General features: G+C 41.6%; 1 protein-coding gene across 10 annotated transcripts in view; it reads left to right on the plus strand.

The window, feature by feature from the left end:
- The window catches only part of LOC108029140 (protein cappuccino), a 35,099-nt gene that overhangs the window by 2,897 nt on the left and 9,673 nt on the right, over positions 1 to 22,529 (plus strand). Inside the window, exons 1-5 of one of the 10 annotated variants that reach the window (XM_044093993.2) lie at positions 5,627 to 6,128; positions 8,231 to 8,573; positions 12,630 to 12,980; positions 15,564 to 16,136; positions 18,549 to 19,010. In XM_044093993.2, coding sequence (XP_043949928.1) covers positions 8,246 to 8,573; positions 12,630 to 12,980; positions 15,564 to 16,136; positions 18,549 to 19,010 — 1,714 coding nt within the window. In that variant the 5' untranslated portion in view covers positions 5,627 to 6,128; positions 8,231 to 8,245. Of the gene's footprint in view, positions 1 to 5,626; positions 6,129 to 8,230; positions 8,574 to 12,313; positions 12,418 to 12,472; positions 12,981 to 15,329; positions 16,137 to 18,548; positions 19,011 to 22,529 lie in introns of those variants that run through there. The other 9 variants (XM_044093992.2, XM_044093990.2, XM_044093995.2 and 6 more) reach the window with 9 other exon arrangements.

Raw genomic sequence — 22,529 nt, forward strand, 5'->3', positions numbered from 1 at the left:
TGAATAAGACGACTCAGCTTTACGTTTCCTACAACTCCAATCAAATTACACGTATTCATGTCTTGAACGGAAACCTAATTTGAATGCCAGTGGAGCGGGTGAAATGTAGTTAACTTTCAGTGGATGTTGGGTTTTTTGCTCGCTTCTGCAACCCCGGTTTAACCCTCTATTGCCGCGGCCCTTCACCATTAATTCTTATTCCCCGGGCTCTTGTCGCTATTTCTGCTGTTCGTGCTGTTGCGTCGCCTTCTCATTGACAAGTTTAATTGATGGGCGTCAGCGTCAGCTTTTGGCTTCAGCTCGATGGAGTTTGGGGAAAGGCCATGGCCAAGACACCACCCCGAAGTCCTCTGCCGCCCGTACAGTGCTCCCTCGATTACCGGAATGGCGACGCGACAAAACCGCAGAATCTAATTTGGCACAAACCACCAAAGCAATTAAAGTTGCAGCACTGCAAACGGTGTCCAATGCGAGTGTCCCCGATCTGTCTGCCTCTTTTCCCCCAAGTGGTTGGGGGTGTGTGTGGGTCATGGGTGTGCAAGGGTGTGGACGCCTGCCTGTGTCGGTGGAGTGTCGTTGCAGGCGATCCAGAAAAAATTACTACAAGTGGGTACTTTCAGCCAAGTTTTAAAGCTAGAATGTCCAGTTCTTCTAGCGTTTAAGAAAATCTTAAAATCGAGGGCCTAAAAGTAGGCAATAAAATAGGAATTTGTTGCCTAATTTTAGACACCCTTTTAAGCCCACTCGTCACTCCGGAAATAGTTTTCACAGTTGAAATGAACTAAAGCAAATAAAAATTGGACCCACTTGTATCTACATAATGTCCAAAATGTGTTTTCGCACCAACCAGGATACATTTTGGTAACCTGTGTCTGGCATTTTCGGGCTAACATGTGGTTGTGGTGGCTAGTGGATTGGGTTGGCAGGGTTATAATTTAAAAAAATTTTCATTTCGTCGCAACACGGTAATTTCTTCTTTTTTCCGGTCAAACTTTTGCGTTGATTTTCGGAGAGCCCTAAAAGTGGTCTCTGCAAAATTGCGGTTGCATTTCTGCTGATTTTTCGGGGCACACGCAAATTCAGCTGTGAAAGTCAATTCTGTAGTGTTGAGGGATCAAGCTTCGTTTCGCATTCTGGGCTTGCTTTAAGGATTTTAAACGAAACGAATTTTGCCCAAAATGGGAGTGTTTTAGAAAGAAACGACTGGAACGAAAAATATATAAACTGCTTTTCTTGAAAGTTACTCGCGATCTTGTTGGCATTTGTTTTTGAATGCGATAAGCCTCCCTTCGAGCCATCCCGCTTATAAGGGCTAATCGCGAAACACTCCTTTCATTAGGCTCTCAATACACCGGGCATTTTGCTCCACCGCCAACGTATTTGACCCCTTTTAGCCAATTCGGTGCATTTCACCCTATCATCTCTAGAGGAACAGCCGCCTAGAGGTGCACTCGAGCGCCATCTGCTGTCCATGGGCCGAGGCCACCATCGTATATCCCACTCGCAAAAGCCCAAAATTTGCTACACGAAACAAAAAAATAACGTTTAAATTAAAAAAAATATAAGGCATTTTTATCAACAAATTATTTAAATTTTAATCTTTTTGAAAGCAAATAATATAGTATTTGTTATTCCCATTTAAGAAAAAATTTCAGTTCTTGAAGCTCTCATCTCTTATACTCTTACCAGTTCAATGCATTCATTAATAGATTCAAATATTTACAAAAGTACAACTCCTAAAGCATACTTTTTCGCAGTGTACCCTGGCACAGCAGTGTTCCAATCGCTGGAGTTTTTTTATTGACCATAACTGACTTTGTCATGCCATCGAAAGGGGTTAAAGACTGGGCGAAATGGGGGTCCAAAGGAGGGGCGTTTTAGGTGCCCCCGGAGCGTATTGGATGCCCTGGCCAGATGATGATTGTTGTTGCCATTGTTGCTATTTGTGCTTGGCTCAGACGTTGCTCATACGCCCTGTTGCGGCGACATTTTGCGCACTGCCAGAAAGCGCAGTTTGTGCAACATAGTTGTGTTCACTGCACCTGCGTATGGGGGACAGGGTCGCACGAAAAGGGGTTACATTTGTTTTAGTAAATGCGTCTTCCAGCAGCCCACATTAATTTCACGAAAATATTACCTTCTTTTTGGGATATTTAACTGCGATTTGTATGTATTTTCAAACGGGTTACCTGTTTTGAAATATATATACAATGTAATATATACATATACTTCGGCTTAGTTCTTATGGTCGTAATTGTTGTTAGCATAGATATTTGATTCTACTGTATATTACCTATATTCGGTCTGCTTGGCAAATAAAGTAAAGAACTCTATTACCATTTGTCGTAGACCCTTTTGTTCCACTCACCATAGCGCAGGGAGTGTAGTTTTGGGTTAACCCATTTCACTTTAAAAATGTATCTGGTTTCCCGGTTGGTATTCTAATTCTGGACTGATTTTTGAAGAGCTCTAAGGAGCTTTCCTAATCGTTTAAGATAAGCTCCGAAAATCGTACAGAGGTTGCGCTATATATTGCTGGATATTATCAGGTGCGAATTGGTATTTTTGCAAAGAAGTAATTCCAGTAATGAATCTGTTTATTTTTTAACATCTTGTTAAAAAATCAATTTTAATTTTTATCCTGTTGAGCAAGTTAGTTCCAACTATCTAAAACCCCTTTGAGGCGCCGCCACTGAATCTTTTGAATTTGTGGGCCGCTTCGCCGGCAGCTTTGCGATGCCTTTTGGCATTAAACTTTGCGTCAACGGCACAAGTTGCCTTCAAGTTTAGCTTTGATGATTCCGTTACCTGCAACTCCTGTCTTTGGCGACTTTTTCCGGATCCTTCGGGTGTATCTTTTGTTGGCGCTCCGCAAGAGTGTGTGTGCGAGAGTGTATCTGTGTGTCCCCGGCGTCTGGCAATTTGTCAAACAATGTGTCAAAATGCAGTCCCAGGGCCTCCGCACACCGAAGATGTCGTGTAAAATTAATTAAAATCCCAGCCAGTCCCAAAACCCCAGATCCAGATCCAAGTTGCAACATTTTGAGCAGCGAACTTTGCGTGGCATGCCCCACACCCACCCCCTTGCCGTCTTCCCACTCCCCAGCGTGCATTAGGTCCAATTAAATTGGGAAATCTTTCATGAGCTAATTAAAAAGGCTTTGCCGGGGCTGCGATTCTCTCTTCGTTAGTGAAGCAAATCGCATCTGAGGCGGCTAATGAGTTACGAAATGCATAAATCTAATCCGATTGCGAGAACGTGACCCCCGGCAAAGCGTGTCCAGTTGTCATTCCGTCATTCGGTCCAGTTGTCCAGTTGTCCATCCGTTAGTCCGTTTCTTATCAAAGTGCTCAGGCACCAATAAACGGCTTATCAGCTGAGCAGCAGTAGCTACCACTGCGATATTCAGTACACATTCAAAAATCATCACCAATTACTAAAATAAATGCTGATTGAAGATGTAATTAGTTACACGTTTTGTATATTTTTAATGAGATAGTTATCTTACAAGTATATTCACTGTAGGTCATATTCCCGAAAAAACAGTATCTTGACTCATTCGCATTTTTTACGGTGTACTATATACACATGCTCATGACCCACAAAAAACTAACAAGAAATGTGCGAAAATTCGCAAAGAATTAACGCCTCGACGAAGAAAAGCAAAAATACCATAAAAACAAATGCAAAGATAACGAATAATAAAATTGGAATGCTCTATCTAAGGTAAGGTATTATTTTTATTGTTTTCAACATGATTTTAAATAATAATTAAGCTGTTAGATTTACAAACCTGTATCTACTGAATTTCATTTACTGTATTCTCTGCAGCAGTTCTCTTGAAGTACTTCCCCAAATGCTTTAACCGCGATAACAGCCTATTTTTATGGTTTTATATCTATTGTGGTAACATAAGAAAATCCCAATAAAGCTGACCAGCAGCAAAACCAACGAGGACAAACAATAAAATAAGAACCATTCGAAAGGTTACATCATCGTTTGTGAGGTGGGAACTCCTCCTCTTTAAAATTCCCCTCCTTAATCATTCATTCAAGCCGACCTAAACATTTTATTGTCGCATTTATAAATGAGTAAATAGATTTGTGTTTTTATGTATGCAAAGGCCATTTATTCGCACTGCCCAAAGGTTGAAAAGAGAATCGAGAGCCGAAAAAGAGAGAGGTGGGCTTGATAAGCGATGCTACACTGCAAGAAACGATTAGGGTTTTTTTTTATTAAAAGTGTATACTGTACTGTACTATATTGTTTTTTTAAGAGACCTCTGTGATTTTCATTTTTAAATGCCTAATAAGATTATTTTTAAGTTATTTTTCAAAGCCATGTGATCATGAGTAAAACAATACCTATTTTTAACATTCAATCCCTCAAATATATTTATTTTGTGTTCCTTTTTTATTTACATTTAACAAAAAATAAACCAAATAAAGAATATTATAACTAACAGTTTTTAAGGTATAAAAACATCATTATCGCTTGTTCATACTAATAGGAATTCTGAAGCAAGCTACTGCTAGGTAGATTTTTGCCGTGCAGACCACGGATAAGCCGCAGCGGCAGAAGCGGGCTATCGATGCCCAAAGCCCCCACAGAAGCTTGCCCGGAAAAGCTCATAAAATCACAATTGCAATTGCCCGGGGACCAGTCGCACTCGCACTCGCACTCGTATTCGTACTTGTGGGCTCCACTGCTGTATATCCGAGTGCGATTTGCGGGTCGGCTGATTGTGCGGACAATGACTCATGGCGAGTGCCCCGATATCGTAACCCCGACATTAAGTCCCCGATTCCCGGCGATGCTAATGAGCCGCCGGGTTCGATTTGCCTGACCGAGATCTGAGCTACAATTAAGGCGGATATCTATCGGACTCGGAACCACCGGACAGCCGGATGACTAATGGGGAGTGGCCGATGCTGCTCGTAAATAAATATGCAGTCACTAAGGGGGACAACATCTGGAGTGGTGTAGTGCATACAATTAAAAAGGAAGGATAATTCCTCTACAGAATGACAGATGCAACTGGAATGACATGGTTAATGGATCTGAGTAGAGACTTATTTTTAGTTTTTCTTTGCATGTTAGTATATTATTTACCCGCTTCTAACTCCAACTTTCCTTTTTGGTCTGTTTTATTTAATTATTTTGTATGGGACCTTTTAAAAGGTTCTCCTTTTGACAGCTCACATATATTAAACGTGATTACTTTATATTAAAAGTACCTAAAGAATACAAATTATTATTAGTTTTACCTCAGAAGCTAATCATGTAGTCCAAGGTTTATTCTATAATACAATATCCTATACTGCCATACCAAATCAATGACATTTGTATCCGAGTTTCTCTGTATTTATGATTTTATTATCAAATGTATTGTATTACAGATTTTGTATTTTGCTTCGTACGCCCAACAGGGTATTTGAAAGTCCGAAAAGACCACAACCCTTGCCAAAAACTGAAAAGTAATAAACACAAGCATAACACGGGCGCTCAGCTGTTATCAGGCGAGTTCTCTGGTTCTCTCCCCGAAAATACTGGGGGTTCTCCGGCTTTTCTCTCTCGTGGAGACGGGTTCTCGGGCTCCGCCGGAGCTTCAGTCAGTGTGCCATCGATTTTTCCCGCTGCTGCCTCGTGCTTCTCCATGGCGATTTTGTTGTCCTAGGACCGTGCGTCAGCTGATTGCACTCGGTTTTCCTCGGCTGCCGATTTGTTGTGACACCTCATCTGACAGCTGCAGTTGCATTTTCCTCGCTTTCCCTGCGTTTTGCAATTAAATAGTGAATATACTGGCATAATGAGCCAGAGAAAAGCCATAAATTCGGGCCGGAAACGGATATTGTCGGATCCCCAGCCAAATCGGTGCAGTTCCAAGTGAAACCGAAGTGCGGAAATAGAAAACCTCACGAAACTGACGCATTAGCACAAAAAAACATCCCCGCAACACAATCAAAATAAAAATACAGGAAAAGTGTGTGAAAGAGGAGAATTTAAGTTTGCCGCGCCCGTGAAGTAAGCCACAGAGAAGAAAGCAGATTTGTCCAGCAAATTGCTCCGGAAAATCGAGGGGTACTGGGCCTGCCCTCCCCTTTCAACTGGTGGGTGTGAGTTTTAGGTGCGTAAGCTTTGCCTTAGCGCTATGTGTATATGTACGTGTACTTTGGGGGCCTTACTTTCGCTTTCATTTCACACAAATTGCACAAAATTGCGCTTTTGACACAATTAAGAAAATGTGTTTCGCGTGCTTTTCCTCTGGAAAGGCCCCTCCACTTCCCCCGCCACTTTTCCCCTCATTACACTTCGTGGTTTCACTTTTTTCATAATTGAATACTGATTTGTGTGAAGGACAACAAACATTCAAGAGCTGCGAGGCAAAGAAAATAAACGCGCTTAAACACCCTGAAATGCCACTTACTTTTGGGATTACTGAAAAGTTCCTAATGGCTTTTAAAGTGCTGTCGTAATATAAATATTTATTAATCTTATAAATATTTTAAAAGCTTTTATAGTAAAATATATTCTTTAAATTATTTTTGAAACACCTTAGGGTAACAATTAAATTTAAGGGGTCTTAAAATTCAGGTCCTGCCGCCCCTCGTTATCCTTCAAGCGAAAAGGACATCAAATAAGGCACCAGAAACTGAAAATGAGTCACGTGGGCGGACACAGCCAGCAATTTATTGCTGCCAATTAATTTTGGGGAACAATTCTTGGCACCTCTCCCTTTTCCCCTTCGAGTATTTCAATTAGCCGACCATTTTCGAGGCCTAATAAAAACAAGGTGGCTTCTTTAGCTCCGCCGGTAAAAAATTTCCTAATTTGTTTTTATTGTGATTTATGAGAGAGCCGTGAGTTCACAGAATATTTCTCATGCACCTCGCTTCCGCCCTCTGAGCTTGTCTTTTTCTCTCTGTGTGGTTAATAAAATTAAAAAATTTGTCTGGAAGTGCGAAATATTAAGTCATTGAACTTGATCGATTGCCTATCATGGCGAAAAACCAAGGTGTTTTTATCGGGTGTGAGATAGCCAACAAACGTCAACAAATGTATATATTCGGGTTCAGTTACAGATAAAAATATACCGCGAGTGGAACAAAAAAAACTCTTGAGATTTAGATAAGAAATTACGTCGGAGGTTTTCAAGAAAAAAAGGTAGTGCCATTTGGGCAGCCAATCCCACTTTACATTCGATTTACATCTATTGACTGACACATTTTTTTAGAACTAAGTGCTGTAAAAATTCGCTATTCGTCACCTTAAATTTTAATTGTTGAAAATATCTTGGCAAACCTTGAGTCGAAACTTTGGCCAAAATGGAAATGCGTTTCAATACAGCCAGAAAACTTTTTCCGAATCGACCACCTGACAGATGTCCAACAAAGGTTATCCCCGACCTTTTGTGGCATAAACCCAAATCTCTCTTCAATGATCATTATCGATGGAAAATTTCTCGACCGAACTTGCTAAAAAGTAAAAGTTCAATTTACAGTTGAGGGAAATCGCAGGGAGAACAACGACTTCTCATTCAGATGCAGCTGCAATTTCGATGGCCTCGGGTTCTTTTCGACTATTGACACACGGCAACTCACAACCAGCCGCAAAGGAACCCCTCCGCCACTTTCTCCCATGCCCAGCACACGAACTTGCCTTTAGAATTCAAACAACTAAAGTAGCAACTTTTGTCAACCGTCAACCATCGCAGACCCCTTCAGCAACCTGGGCCACTAATTTATTTCATATTTCTACTGCATTTTCGCAACAAAAAAAGTTTTTACCTCTCGAAAAGCAGACAAAGATGGGGGAAAATTAGTTGTGCGGTTGACCGAATAATGAATGCTCTCCAGTTGTTTTCTTTATTGATCTGTAGTAAACTGGGAAATTATTTTTTTATTTTATAATATATATATATTTTGTATTTCTTATTCAAAACATAACAGCACATTTTTATATTATAGCCTAAACAGTTCAGGAGTTTCAAGGATTGCAAAAATTATGTTCCCTTATTTAATAAAACAAATATCTCATAGATAACCACAAAATATAATTTTAAAATTGTTATAAGCGTATTCAAAATCGCGCCACCCTCCTCACGAGACCCACGCATTCATAGAGTAAAGCTGGTAAAGTTGTATGAAGAAAAAATTGTTGAAAACCCGAAGCAAACAATGCGACTGATTGAAAAGTTTTTTAATTGATTTTTGTGAACTTCTTTTGCAGCACGACCACAACAACATGGGGAATTCGCAAAATCGCTCGGCGAACACCGATGAAAAGTCACCGCCAGGTGGCGCCACTCTGCTGCGGGTGGGCGGCGCAGGGGGCGGTGGCGCGGGCGGAGTGGGCGTGGCCCTGGCCGAAAGGGGGAACAGCCGGGTTCGCGTCCTCAGCCGTTTGATGGGCCAGAAACGCATTCGCGAGGCATTCCTACACTCGCCGAAAACGGGCTCGAGTCTGGAGGTCAATTTGGCGGGCGGCGGCGACGGAAGTAGCGATTGGACCGCAGCGGAAGCGGAAGTGGAGCATGGACAATTGAATGCCAGTGCAGAGCAAATCGATTTTCGTAAGTCAATTCCAAACTTTCCTATAGCAGTGTACAGAGAGAAAAAATAAGGTTCTTAATGTAATTATTAATTTATTTATTTTAAAAGAAATTTGAACAATATTAACCATGTACATATATCGTATTAAACTTGATGATTCTTTATTAAAACGGCCAGATACATTACCATAAAATTAACAAAAGTTTATGTTGTCAAAAGGCAAATACATTTTATAAAAACCATGCTTATTTTTCTCTGTGCGGTCATTTTTTGTTGTTGCTATTTATATTGTTGATTTCTTGTTGAGGACTTGACTTTATTTGTGTTGTAATTCTGGATGTTATTGTTGGTGTGCATCGAATTCAGTTTGTCAGCTTTTCTATTTCTAAAAAAACCCTTCGCCCTTTTTTCTTCCTTGCATTTTGAAATATGCCAACTTTATTTTACCCCTATTGTTGCTTTGAATTTTTTCTGCTTTTATTTTTATCTTATTGTTGGGGGACTTTTGTTTTAATATAGAACTCTACAGCTCCAGACTACAGTGCCGCCCGGAGCTGTAAGGTCAATTGTCAACTTACTTCAATCGACAACTGGTCAACATCCATTTTGAAATTTTGTTATATTCCGTAGGAAACATAATATGACAGCAATTAAATTTGTCAGAAACGTGGAAAGGAAATAATTGGCAGTTAAATGGATAATTGTTCGCAATCGTTAGTTGCCCTAATTGTATTTATTAATAATCAACTTCATTTTCACCTAATCGATAAGTTTAATTGATGCCAGTTTAATACTTGCAATTAAAATATTTATTGTAAAACGTGAGCTATTGAGCATAAAATTTAGTAATTATTTAAATAATACAATTTATTTGGCTTTCCATCTGTGAGCCTTAACATTATTGGAACAGACTGTCCGTCAAACTCCCTTCAACTCGACTTTATTGCAATTTAAGCGGAGTTTAAATAAGAATTTTTCGGAAAACTTTTACAGCAACAACAATAAGGCGAACAAAAAATAAACTTTTTACTGAAGTTTTTTATGAAATTTTTTCACCCTTCCGTTCCCCTATCTTCCTCCCCCTTTTCCCAACGCTTGACTTTTCCGAATTTTCCAGCTTCCCCTGTTGTTATATCTGTTGTTGTTGTGGCACCTTCTTCTCCTGCAAAAACTCTCCCGTTACCCGATTTTCTTACCACTTATATATCATCCTTCATCGAAGCCAAAAATTCTGAAGTTTATCGGCTGCTTGTAACTTATTGGCATTTTGCCTTGGCAAAATAATATTTTTTACTTAGAGCGCTCTTGTGCTTTCTCTCTCTCTTTTGGCAAAGTGAAATCAAAAATTTATAGATTTTAGTTATTCATGTGAAATCTTTAAGATGCCCCTTTAAAAATATTAAGCCAACAGGCAGCACACACACCAAAACACAAACAGAAGCTCGAAAGCACGTTCGCCTTCATAACTCAGCAACTGGGAAGCTGAAAATGCGAAAAAATAAACCATAAAAAGCATCAGACATCAGAAACACAAAACAGAACCCAAAAAACAGGACCAAGGAACAGGGACCCACTTCAAAAACTCACGACTGTCTATTAACAGCCATGAGAAAAACGCGACGAGTTCAAAAGCTGCAGGCGTCTCGTACTACCAAAACCGAAAAGAAAACAGCCAAAAAATCACTCAAGGCTGGGAAAATATTTGGATGGGTGGAAAAGGGTTAACACGCGCGAAAACTGAACTGCTAATGCTCTTGTTACCGAAGGAAATAGCTGAATGGCAGGGGTCTCTATAAATATATATCTATTATACTGGAAAATACCAGAAATTGCAGATTATTGATTAATTGGTATTCCCTTCTAAACGCTATTGATTATTTTTAATCATCTACATAGAATTACTTTTTATAATAATGATTAGTTATATTAATTTTACTAAAAACCCTGCTTTGGTTCCAAAATGCATTCAAACTCGGGCCTCTGTTTTCCGCGCGCTTTTACACAGATGCGAAAAACGCGTTCAAGGCTGAGGCGCATATCAAAAAGCAATTCAGAGGCGAAAAGCGATGCTCCATCAAAACCACCTCCTCCAGCCCTCGGATGCAAGAAGCTTTTTGGCATTGCAGCGGGGCAAAGCCTGAAATCAAATCAACGAAAAATCCTAAACGCGCCCCGCCGAGCAAGGGACTCGGGGGCTTCGGGAAGGGGTCTCTATATCAAAAATTCCCTTTCAGCCGAGGGAGATGATAGAGCCATAGCTCCCAACGCCCCAACGCGATTCTCCCTTTCAGTCACTCGCACGCACCCAGCTGTTTTTGGGGCCTTTTTCCATGCATAAATTCATAATTCATGGGCCAAGAAAGGAGCGCCCCAAGGAGGTGCGGAAGGGGCGGGGAACCCCCTGAAATCGCATAAGGCTCAAGGAGTAATAAGAACCGCTCTACAGCAAGGTGTACTCTGAACCCAGTTCTTGATCAACAAAAAAAATATTAATTACCCGTAAGCTCTTAAGGTTTTATTCGAAACTTTAATTTATAAAATGTAAAAACCAAAACTAGAAAATTATTCCACGCCTATGTGCTTATAATACTTTCTTTGTCCTGAACTAACGCTAACTTAAGTCCTTTATATTGTCATATTAAACATTTTTCTATATAAGGGCATGGATCTAGGGCTAGTAAAAATTAATATCTTTCAGTTTACCTAAACAATTTCCTTTCCATTTTGAAGTCTATAATTAATTAAAGTTCCTATTTATATTAAATCAATTTGTGATATAAATAGCACTGTTGAGCATACTTTGGTGAGGAGCCAAAAATCGAGGCTCCCTACTCCCCTGCCCCTAAAAGAAAACACATCCCAAACTCTGCAAACGAAATCAAATACCCCAGAGCAGATGGAAAAACCATGGAAAACCGAGGAAATGTGGCAGGGGTGGGTTTACCATCCCTTCGTTGAGTTTTGGCTTAGGACTCCTTTTTTTGGGAAACTGCAGCCTTTGGCGGAGTTTTAGCAACGTGCTCAATTAAGCGCCCCCACCCACGCACGCCCACTAATACACACACCCAAGCACACCAACACGTGCACACCCAGGGAAACTCACGGCAAATCTACACATGAATTATAATACTTGCCGAACTGAATTAGCCCAACTATCCAACTGTATTATATTTTTTTTGAAATCCCCTTAATGATTTTAATGCGAAATGAATATTTATTTGGTATAATAAGTCAAAATGTTAGATCATATTGATTCTTAGTGCGCACTTTTTCTCCGGGTGTATAGACAAGCACATTATGGTGGAAAAGTTTTCGGCATGGCACGTGGCCGCTAATATTTATGGCAATTAGTTTAATAGTTTCGCTTGTACATTTCCATGTAAAGTTGTAAGCTCACTCATCCACCATCTTTTTTCCTGTCTATGTGTGTAGTTTTAACAACTCCTTAATGTTGTTTACAATTTGTTTTTAATATTGTAATAATTGAGCGTTTTAAATGCTGAACATTCAAAGCCCAAACTCGTTTTGCATACTTTTGGGAGCGCCCAAGGGCATTTAATGGAAGTGAAAGTAAAATACAGAACTATTTAATAGATGAAGATTGTCGAACTGAAAGGACAAAGAAAGCTGTATTAAAAATCAGTAACCCGTATTAAATTGGGTGAATATTAATATAAAAGTCCACTCCATAAATGTACTTACAACATTTCCATGCAATATCTGATATCACATCATCATCAGAATCATTGCTTAGTAGCATTTATTGGAAATGTCAGTTTTTCCTAAAATGTACTCGAAAACCACCCAAAATTCATTTCAAATGCTATATTAAGATCAAAGCCCCACAATAGCCATGAACGCAAGGTATGACATGGGTTGCTTTCGAGTTTTTTATATAAGCTTACGGCCCGCCTCCTAGCAACCTTTTGAGTTCCGCCAAAAAATGAAAACCTAGAAAATGATATTGTCCATTTGAGAAAAGTTTGACAAAGCAACTACATACGTCACCAAAAAATACTAGATCTATGAAATGCTGCAGACCAAAAGTATGCAAACTGATTTCGTTATTTGCAAAGCGCCCGCGAAGCCGCCGAGACTAAAAAGGCAGCTGCAAACACAAGCCGAAGATGAGGATCGCTGTCGTTTGAGCCAGCTCTGTCAGATCTCGATTGCACACAAAAATATCCAAAACGAAGAGGAGTCCTTGGGAATCCTATCGAGGGAGGAGCTGCCAGAGCAAGAAAGGAACTCTCCCATGACCAAGCAGCCTCGAAAAAGACGCGTAGCACCGCAACCTCCGCCGAAACCGCCACCAAAACCCAGAAAAAACCGGGGGGAAAGTGCCCCTAGCGATGACCACTGTGCGTTCATTGAACAGCTTTTTGCAGAAACCACTGGGGCAGCGCCGAAAACTACAGTGGTTGCGGGTAAGCTCAGTCTCGGCTCAAAAAACATGCAATTTCTGCCCTCGACGTCGCTGCTTTGCCAATTAGTACTTGTATTTTCGAAGCGTTGGGTATGCTGAGTTTGTGGATCTGTTTATCGTAGAGGGTAGGGCGGAGAAAGAGGCAACTATAAGAAATTATGTTTAAACTATTAACTTTTTTTTATCTATTTATCTACAATAAACTAAAAAAACCGCTGGGGAACCCAAAAAAAAAAACATGTTTACCTAAGTTCTGGTTAAGTAGTAATTTTATAATAATTTTTTATAATATAAAGTTATATAAAAATATCTACAAAAAGACTCATTACTTAACCTTGAGTTTAAAATATTATTATTTACCCCTTGGTTTTTTCCATCTGGAAAAGTATCTCAATCTTAAAGCATATCTCGTGCGATTTTCAAAATATGTTAGCTGACAAAATGTTTATCTGTGTTAAAAGAATATGATAAAAATACCTATAAAAACACCCATAACTTAACCGTGAGTTAAAAATATTATCATTTACGCCTTGGCTTTTCTATCTGGAAAGGTATCTCAATCTTAAATCATATCTCGTACGATTTTCAGAATCTGTATATTCTGTGTTAAAAGAATAGGATAAAAAACCTATAAACCCCCCATAACTTAACCTTGAGTTTAAAATATTACCTTATACCCCATGGCCTTTCTATCTGGAAAGGTATCTCAATCTTAAATCATATCTCGTTCGATTTTAAGAACCTGTAGAGCTGACAATTGGTTTATCTGTGTTAAAATATAGGATAAAAATACCTATAAAAGACGCATAACTTAACCTTCAGTTTAAAATATTACCTTATACCCCTTGGCTTTTCCAACTGGAAAGGTATCTCCGCCGTCGATCATATCCCGTACGATCTTTCCACGTTCCTGCTCTGCTCTTGTTCCATGTAACTCGAGCTTAAGACCGTCAACAAAAAGTGTACATAGGCATGCATATATTTCTCTGGGGTTCTCCACTCGCGGTCTCTCTACACCTATATGCCCACTCTCTCTCTGTATCTCCCCGTTTCTCTCTTTGTGTGCGGCTTTTGACTTTCCAGCGGGTCTTAGTTCCAAACCAGTTGGTTGTTAGTAACGCTTTGAACTCGCTTCCGCGCAGATCGTTCCATGTGGAAATCGAAGAGCCCTCTGGAAAACCAGATATTACCAAAATAAAGCAATTTCCAGAAGGGCAGGCCCCAGTGCGGAGTGGAAAAAGTGAAAAGTGATTGTTTTTGGGGAAAAGCGCCCTCCGAGCGACGGAATTAGCATTCTACAGGTGTTTATTTGGTGTTACTCTTCCACTGTCTTTTATCTGGGAAAAGGGGAGACCTTTTCCTTTGTTATCGGGGCTCATCTTCGCACTTGGGCTCTTGCTTTGCCTTCAATTTGCCTTCCTTAATTGCCCATGGACAACAAATTAAACAATTTGCTTTTGAAAGAGAGAAGGCAACTGACGCCAACGCGTTTTTCGACTCGAAGCCCCCTCCCCATCTCTTTTTTTCATAACCAAAACCTGTTTTCGGGTTCTGTTTTGTACCATTTTCTTTGTTTACCTTTTGGGGGATTTTCTCGAACCTTTCCCGTTTTCATTTTCACTCGGCCCGCGGCAGCACACACCTTTATCCGCCTGTTTTTCTTTCCAATTGACCATTTTCCATATAGATTTTCATAATTTTGCGGCCTTCCAGTTTTCCGTCTCTCCGAGGCGGCTCTCTCCGCGCTCTGGAACACTCTCTTCCGGCTTCCAGTGGCGCCCTGTGTTTATTTACTTTTGTTTAATTATTATTTCTTACACATGTCGCTTTTTGTGAATGAGCCATCGCCGTCGTGGATTAATGGCATATAAATCATTTCGAGCCGCAGTTGGCAGACTGTTTTCTTTAATTCAAAATATTTGAGCGGCGAGCTCATCGCCCCTTTGGGGAAAACCATTCAGAGAAACTGGTAGAGCGCGAGATATTTTATTTGCAAGTTATAAAGATAACTATCGATTAAACTGTATCAAAAAGGCATCAGAATTTCCGAGTTTTTGTATCTTTTGCAAATATAGAACAAGAATTTTGTTGCTATTCTAACTTCTTACATATAATGATGATGCTTTAAAGCGGAATCCTATTAAAACCAACGATTTTATTTTTAATATTTCCAATATTTTATTGCTTTTCAATTCTTTTATTACATTCTTTGGGGTCTTAAGTTTATGGGTTGGTTTACTTACTTTTTGATAGGGCCCTTGTAAGATCCGCCTGCAATCGCTCTACTTCTCTGTCTCACTTGTCTTTTTCTCAACCTAACTTAACTCTGAACCGCCTACCGAACCCAAAGACGACGTGGTCAGCTTGGACTGCACCGACTCGCTGGAGTACCACAACTGCAGCAGCGACGACTGTTGCTACGCCTCCAACGACACCCTAACCCAGCACCGCAACCAGGAGCTGCGGCAGCGACAGAGGCAACCTCACCGGCACAATCACCAAACCCATCAGATCCACCGCCATTTCCCCTACGACCGGAGGTCGTTGTGCACCAGTTGCTCAAGCAATGATTCCCTATTCACAGATCCCGTCGACGAACTGATCGTGGGCAAGCACCACCTGAATGCGGCTGGGACCGACGCGGGACAAAAAGCGAGGCGCGACCGTCCACTGAGCGAAATCAGTGTGACTTCGGTGGACACACTCTCGCCGAACACCGCGAAGGCGGTCCTCGAGCTGCAGAGGCGCTGTCGAGCCGACAAATTGGCCTGCCTGAGCCTAACCCGCGTCAGCTACCTCAGCATTGCCCATGACCCCCAGGAGGTCGAGGGCCGGGAGGATCAGGCCACCGTGCTGCTCAACTCCGACCTCTTGGTAGCCCCCAACAGCCCGGCCGAAAGCTCGCCGGACGAGGAGCTCATGGCCCTGCAGTTGGGCAAGAAGCTGGCCCAGGTGCTGGGCAGTGGCTCGGGAACCCCCCTGACCCCGGCCAGCATGGAGGGCTCGGGGCCCCGCGTGGACTCGCCCCTGGGCAACGGGGAGCTCTTCAACGTAGCCAAGGCCAAAAAGGTCGAGCTACAGAACCTGTCCTCCCGGTTCACAGCCGCCGTCAGCCAAACACCGCCAGGTGCTTCCTCATCAACGCCAAACGAAGCAGGTAAGAATGGACCTAAGATCTTAGATAGATCTTAGAGGATGGGTCCTACCAGTCATTTGATAGAGGGTTCCAAAAAATCATTAAGGGAAGACGAAACACAAATTTTTTAAAGTATCCTTTCTTATAAATAGTGAGCAATAAAAAATCTGTTGAGCCATACAAATTGTTATTGAAATCTTCAATTGAAATAAAATAGTGACGAAGGGAAAATAACAAGTTAAACTAATTGCTTTTTACTGGCAAACTATTAAAGCTTCTTGTTTGTCGTCTGTTTTTGGCCCGAGGACAACAATTAATTTAATTTTAAGCGAGCATCCATTCAGGCAACTAAAAACCATTTTAGACAAAAGAGGTAATTTCGAACTGTTGTTAAAATATGCAAAGTGTTTAAGCAATTGAAAGATTTTCGATAAAGTTCATTGTTTTGTGAAATCTGAAATTGAATTAGTACACAGAGTTTGCATGAAGCAATTAGTGATTAATGAATTAATCGCACAACCCAGGGAAGTGAAGTTGAAAGGAATTGGCTAAAAAAGAGTCATAGCTCCTCCCTTTAAAAATGCCAATCTACCAGATTTTGGCCCTGTTTGTTGTGTCCCCTTGTAGCCATATGTGTGCCCTAGAAAGTGGTCCTTCAGCCGACGAAAAAATGAAGGAAAAAATGAAGGAGACATGTCTAAAAGGTTGTCCCTTTTTTTGAGCAGATTGTTGCTTATTTCGCTCTGCGCCAATTTCGAAGGTAAACACGGGTCGCACAGGAGTGCTTGTCAAACTGTAGCTTTGAGTGTTGTTTCCTTTTGCGAAATTGAAGGGCCCACCGTCCTCTTGAGAGGTGATAGAAAAAAGTGGACAATTCTACGCCCCAACACTTCTGGAAGCTTTAACTCCATGGGCTATTTAGGGACATTTTTAAACCTTAAAAGCAAGTTAAAACGAAATTGTATTATTAGAACACTTTATACTAAGCACCCAGAGTATGAGGTGATAGATAGATAGATAGATAGATAGATAGATAGATAGAAACTTCCCTCTGCATATTGTAGAACCCCATTGAGAAAAGAAAACCACAGGAAAAAAAGGGTGTTGCCCTTGGACCTTAATGCAAAGTTTTTTAATTAACTCATGTAGCCTTCCCATTTTCCCTCCGTTCTTTGTTTTCAAAACTGATCCGATCAGCGGCACTCTTAAAACACAAAAAAGCGCGGGAAAATGCGGAAAAAAGATTGAACAAAAACAAGCAGGGACCCGAAGTAATTATTGGCACATTTATGCAAGGACTCGTTTTCCTCTGCCCCCACATGATATTTTAAATATATAATTGCCCCCGGATCGCCGGGTATCCCCCGCTCCGAGATTCAACTAATTGCGTTGGCCCAACTCGCTCGGCTCGATAAACAAAAAATAAACAAAGGCGAGCATGCTTCGCTGCTTTTTCCGGCCCCTCTGGCTGGGCTGAAAAAATACTACCTACCAACGCAAAAAACATTTGTAAAAACTTAAAAATTGCAAACACGTCTTCATTGTTTACAAAATGTTGGCCGGAAACGGGCGCTTCAGGCGCAGCCCAGTTCCTTTTTGCCCCCGACCTGGTTGATTCCCCATTGTGGCTCCGCAGGGAACCAGCAAAATTCCCAAAAAAAGAAAGTTTAAATTTTAATTAAATCATGTTATATAGAATGATGCACGCGGGAGTTATCCGCCGAATCGAAGGGCGGGCAGGGGCACCACTTGGGCTCGCAGTCAATGATGATGGGCTGCGATAAGCGCTCCACTGGGTCTACTCAATCGCAGAGGAGGGACCATAAAAATTTGCTCCTCGAAATCAGGAATCAGGGATTAGGGATCCAGGGCAAGATTTAATGCACTAAAAAATTATATGTTTACTTCTGGCGGCGGGCGGGCGAGCATGAATTTCGATTTAATGAATGTAAATCATTTAGAAATCGACAGCGGAGGGGGCTTGTTAAAGAGCAAAAATCAAAGCTTAGGGAAATATTTGCACAGCATCCTTAAATAGCGATTTGCACTCCCCATTTATTTTTAGCGAGGGACTGTAGTTTGCTGCTGTCCATAAATTTTGACATAATGAGTGAGAACCATTCAAGCATTGGCTTGGTGACGAAATGTGTATGAAAAACCGGCCAAATTGGGGCTTCCAAAGCACGGGGCATTAAATTTCCTCTCAAATACCTGACTATTCTGAATTTTCCCCGGGCAAAAATGATAAATGATGAGCGGCGAATGGCTGCCGAATATTCTACAATTTAACCAGTAATTATGGGAAGTGACTTATGCGCCGCCAGGAATACATTTATCCTAAATTTTTCACTTATTTAAGCAGCGCGGGAATTTCTATAAAAATTTATCCAGCTAATGCCATTGCCTCGTCATTCATTCCTCCGCTTTCCACAGGATCCGCAGGAGCTACAGGACTTTCGGGCCCTTCGTCGTCGCTGGAAACGCAATCAACTGTTATAATTTCGTTTAAATCATCTCAAACACCTGTGCAGTCTCAAACGAATTCTGCAGCCGCCTCTGAAAATGTTGAGGATGACACGGCGCCCCTGCCGCTCCCACCGCCGCCCCCCGGCTTCGGCACGCCCACCACGCCCCTCCTCTCGAGCAATGTGCTGAAGAAGGTCGCCAGCTTCACGGTCGAGAAGTCTTCGGCCGGCAATAATAGCTCCAATCCCCCCAATCTGTGCCCCGCCAGTGACGAGACCACCCTGCTGGCCACTCCACTCTCGTCTTCGCTGCTGGTGGCAACCCTGCCGCCCGACACCGCCGGGGGCGTGGCCAGTGGGGCTGGCTCGCGACGTGGCTCATCTTATGTACCGGAAAAGTTGAGCTTCGCTGCATATGAAAAGTTCGAAGGTAAGTTTGCCCAAATATTCGTGCTCAAATACTCTAAGGCTAGGAGGTGGGCATGGGAGAAGTCTCATTGGGACTGGAAATTATTTCAGAAGATTATATCTGTCTTTATTATATAGCTATTTTCCTATATATGGCTTAAGATAATAGTGAATGCTAATTACTAGGGAATTTCTATGACGTTGAAATTATCTCCAAAATATATAATTAAAATGTGTTTAAGCCAAGGAACTTGGAACTTTTAAAAAAATGTAAGTGATAGTATATTTTTAGGTTCCAGTTCATTCTTAGTTATGAATGACTTGCAAAAAGTTCCCAATTCCCAATTTAAAAATACCTGAAAGAGCACTTTGTTCCGAAAGTCCTTTAGAGTATTAACCCAGCGCTCCCGCTTTTTCTGAGCCGAGCTTTATGCTTCAATCTGCGACTCCAGTGAAGCGGTGCCAAAGGCAGGAATATCGGGAAAAACCAGGTAAAAGGGCTGGGGAGGGATTTCGGCGGGAGGAACGAAAGGTTACCTCTGCGATTTCTGCGCATTTACTGTTTGCCTTTTGTGTCGTTTCTCGGGAAACATTTAATTTTATTTCCCTTTCCGTTTTCCTCCCTTTCATTCTTTTTCTGCCCGGGCTCCACGTTTGATTGCGTTTGTTGTTTGCTTAAAGTTAACAATTAATTTGCCTGCTTCAGCTCCAGCACACTTTCCCAACCGCCCTCACCTCGCATCTTGCAATTTTCCTTCTGGAAATCAGTCAAGAAAAGCAAGCCAAATCAAGTTGAATGATTGCATAATTGGGAAATTTTGTATGTAAATAGGGAGAGCAGGGGGCGAAATGCGCCAGGTTAGCATTTTCGCAAGTGCTTGAAGTGCACACGCATATAGCACTACGTATTCAATATATTCTATTCTAGTTCCACCTCCCTTACAGCCCACAAATGTGCGGCATACTTTCGGGGAAAGAGTTTAAATTCGTTTCCCAAGAGTGAAAATCTCTGGAATTTTTGCACATGCGAAAGAATGTGGCTGTACAGTATTTACTCTGTAACTTAAAATATGTTCCCAAACTTATTTTAAGTAAAATTACGGCCTTCAAATATTTAAAAAAACAACTTGGGACTGCCTGTTGAGAGTAAAGCCTGTTTTAAGTAATAAAATATACTCTGAGGTGGAAGAAGAAATTACTTCTACTTATTTGATATGTAAAAAAAATTATTAAAAAGGATTAAGTTCTTAATAATTTAATTTGCTTCTTAAAATATTTTCTACATTCTTAAAAGTTTGTTTTTAAGTTTTCGGCACTCGGGACTTACTTTGCTTTCCCCGACTAATTACTTTCCCAAGCTTCTTCAACTCGAAAGTCTACTGTAAATATCAATACTCTTTGCTCACATTGTTGTGCGTTCGAAAATTCCGTCTGCAAATTTCCGGCTCTTGGTCGAAACTATTTCCCAAAATCCCCCGCTCACCCAAAAATTGGCAAAGTGAAAGGCCCAAAAACTTTCGCTTCAAACGCATCGCGGGCATTTCGGAGGCACGGTTTTGACACATGCCACGCCCACCGGGGGGCTGTTTGGGAGGAGGGGGCAAAAAGCGCTAATTGGTAAGCTCATCGTTGTCAGCCTTCCCGCTTTTCGGCACCCGGGGATCCTGATCCTCCGCCATCATCATCATCCTCCTCATCGCCCGTTGTCGCCTGCTGCAAATTAATGCAAACAAACATTTTAACGCCTCGCTGGGCAAACATGCGGAGAAGAAGAGAAGCTGCAACATGGGGGTTTTCCCGGGAAAAAGATGGGGGGGGGGGGGGGGGGCAGTTGAGTGGGGCTGGTCACGCAATTTGGTGCACTCGGAAAAATTGCTAAGCACAAGCTATGAAAAATTCCATATTTTCTATTCACTTTAAGGGAAAATCCAAAATTTGTATAGACCAAAGATTGATTTTAGAATTGTTATAAAACTGTAGTAAAGATGGAAAGTTATTTTCATCATTTAATAGCGATATGATGGGATATAGATAGATTTGAAAGAGTAAATATTTAACTTATTTGTACCAGTCTTGTCTATGTGAACAATATCCCCGTCTAGATACAAATTTTGCCCAGTGCACCTTTCGCATCTCGCGTTTTCGTCGTCGACGTCATTGTCTCTGAAGTGGCCATCAATTCTTCGTGGCTTTCCGGGAAGATGGGATGCGACTGGGAAAATTCGGGATGGTCGGGGATAAAGGCAGAAGCTGTTTGTCGCGACTTTTCATCAGGCAACGTCCGGCACCGCTTTCGGACCAAAAATCTGATTTATATGCCCGACAACATCACGTCCGCCAGCTTCGCTCGGATGAAGTGATTCTGGCCGGGATGAGGGCCACCATCTGGGTGGCGAAAGCCAACTTCAAGGAGCTCTGCCTGCCACGAAGCGTAGACGACAATGTTTTCGGCCAACGCGTAATGAAACCATATTTTTTCGGATAAGAGGAAGTAGCTGCGATAAAGCTCACTTCCTCTACTTAAATACCCCGTAATCGTTGGTATATTGAGGTCCAAATGACAGGAAACATTGATTTCATGAAATATTCCTAATTCCTAAACTCAATTAATAATATGGGAATACAAACCGTAAATACACCTAAAATACCTGAATACAAAATGAGACTACCATGGAGCCTTTTAAATTGGGGAACTCCTTAGTATGTTCTAGTTTTTCCCGTTTTAAATTTCTTAAATAATAAATACCGGGGTATTTTTGAGTCGCTTTAACCCGCTTCTTCGCTGCATCTTCATTGCTTCATTTTGCATTCTGCCTTGTGGTTTTGTGGCATCGTTTCGCTCTCATCCGGTTTGTTTGTCGCAATGAGGAGAGCGAACGCCACTCTGCCGTTGATGAATGCAACGCATGCATGCGTGAGGCGCCGAAAACCGCTGCCACCCAGCGCACCACCCACTTCTAAGCCGCCCCAGCACTGGAAAAAATATATCACAAGGGCTGCCCCACAAAAAGAAATAAAACAATAATTAAATGACATATTTTGCCCACAAAACCATGACTTGGACAATGCACTTGTAGGTTTAAAACTAAATAATTTAATCAAATAGTTTTGACAGGCATTTCTTTCCGTGTACGTTGGTTGCATTTGCCTGGCAAGCAGTTATGCAAATTTGTTGTGCGTCGTCGGTGGCGCAGTTTTCATCAAAACTCGAAACCCGCTTGCCACAACGCCGCGCTGGCGCCAGCAATAAAGGCCAAGCGCAGCGACAACAGAAAACAACGACATTGGGAGCAGGAACAACAAGGCTACCGCCTGCTGATGAGGATGAGCATTGGGACGGGGATCGGGCCACCGATGACCAGCTAAGCTGGCACTTCCTTCCGGTGCGCCCCCCAAAACGATGCCATCATCGATATCAAAATGGCAATCCTCCGCATCAACTTTGCATGTGGTGGGTGCTAATGATCTTGTGAACCCGATTCCGATGAGTCCGTGGGGGATAGATATGGACACTGTTGATGGAAAGGAAACACCCAGCGAG

The sequence above is a fragment of the Drosophila biarmipes genome, chromosome 2L (genome assembly GCF_025231255.1).
Source record: "Drosophila biarmipes strain raj3 chromosome 2L, RU_DBia_V1.1, whole genome shotgun sequence".
Taxonomy (NCBI): Eukaryota; Metazoa; Arthropoda; class Insecta; order Diptera; family Drosophilidae; genus Drosophila; species Drosophila biarmipes.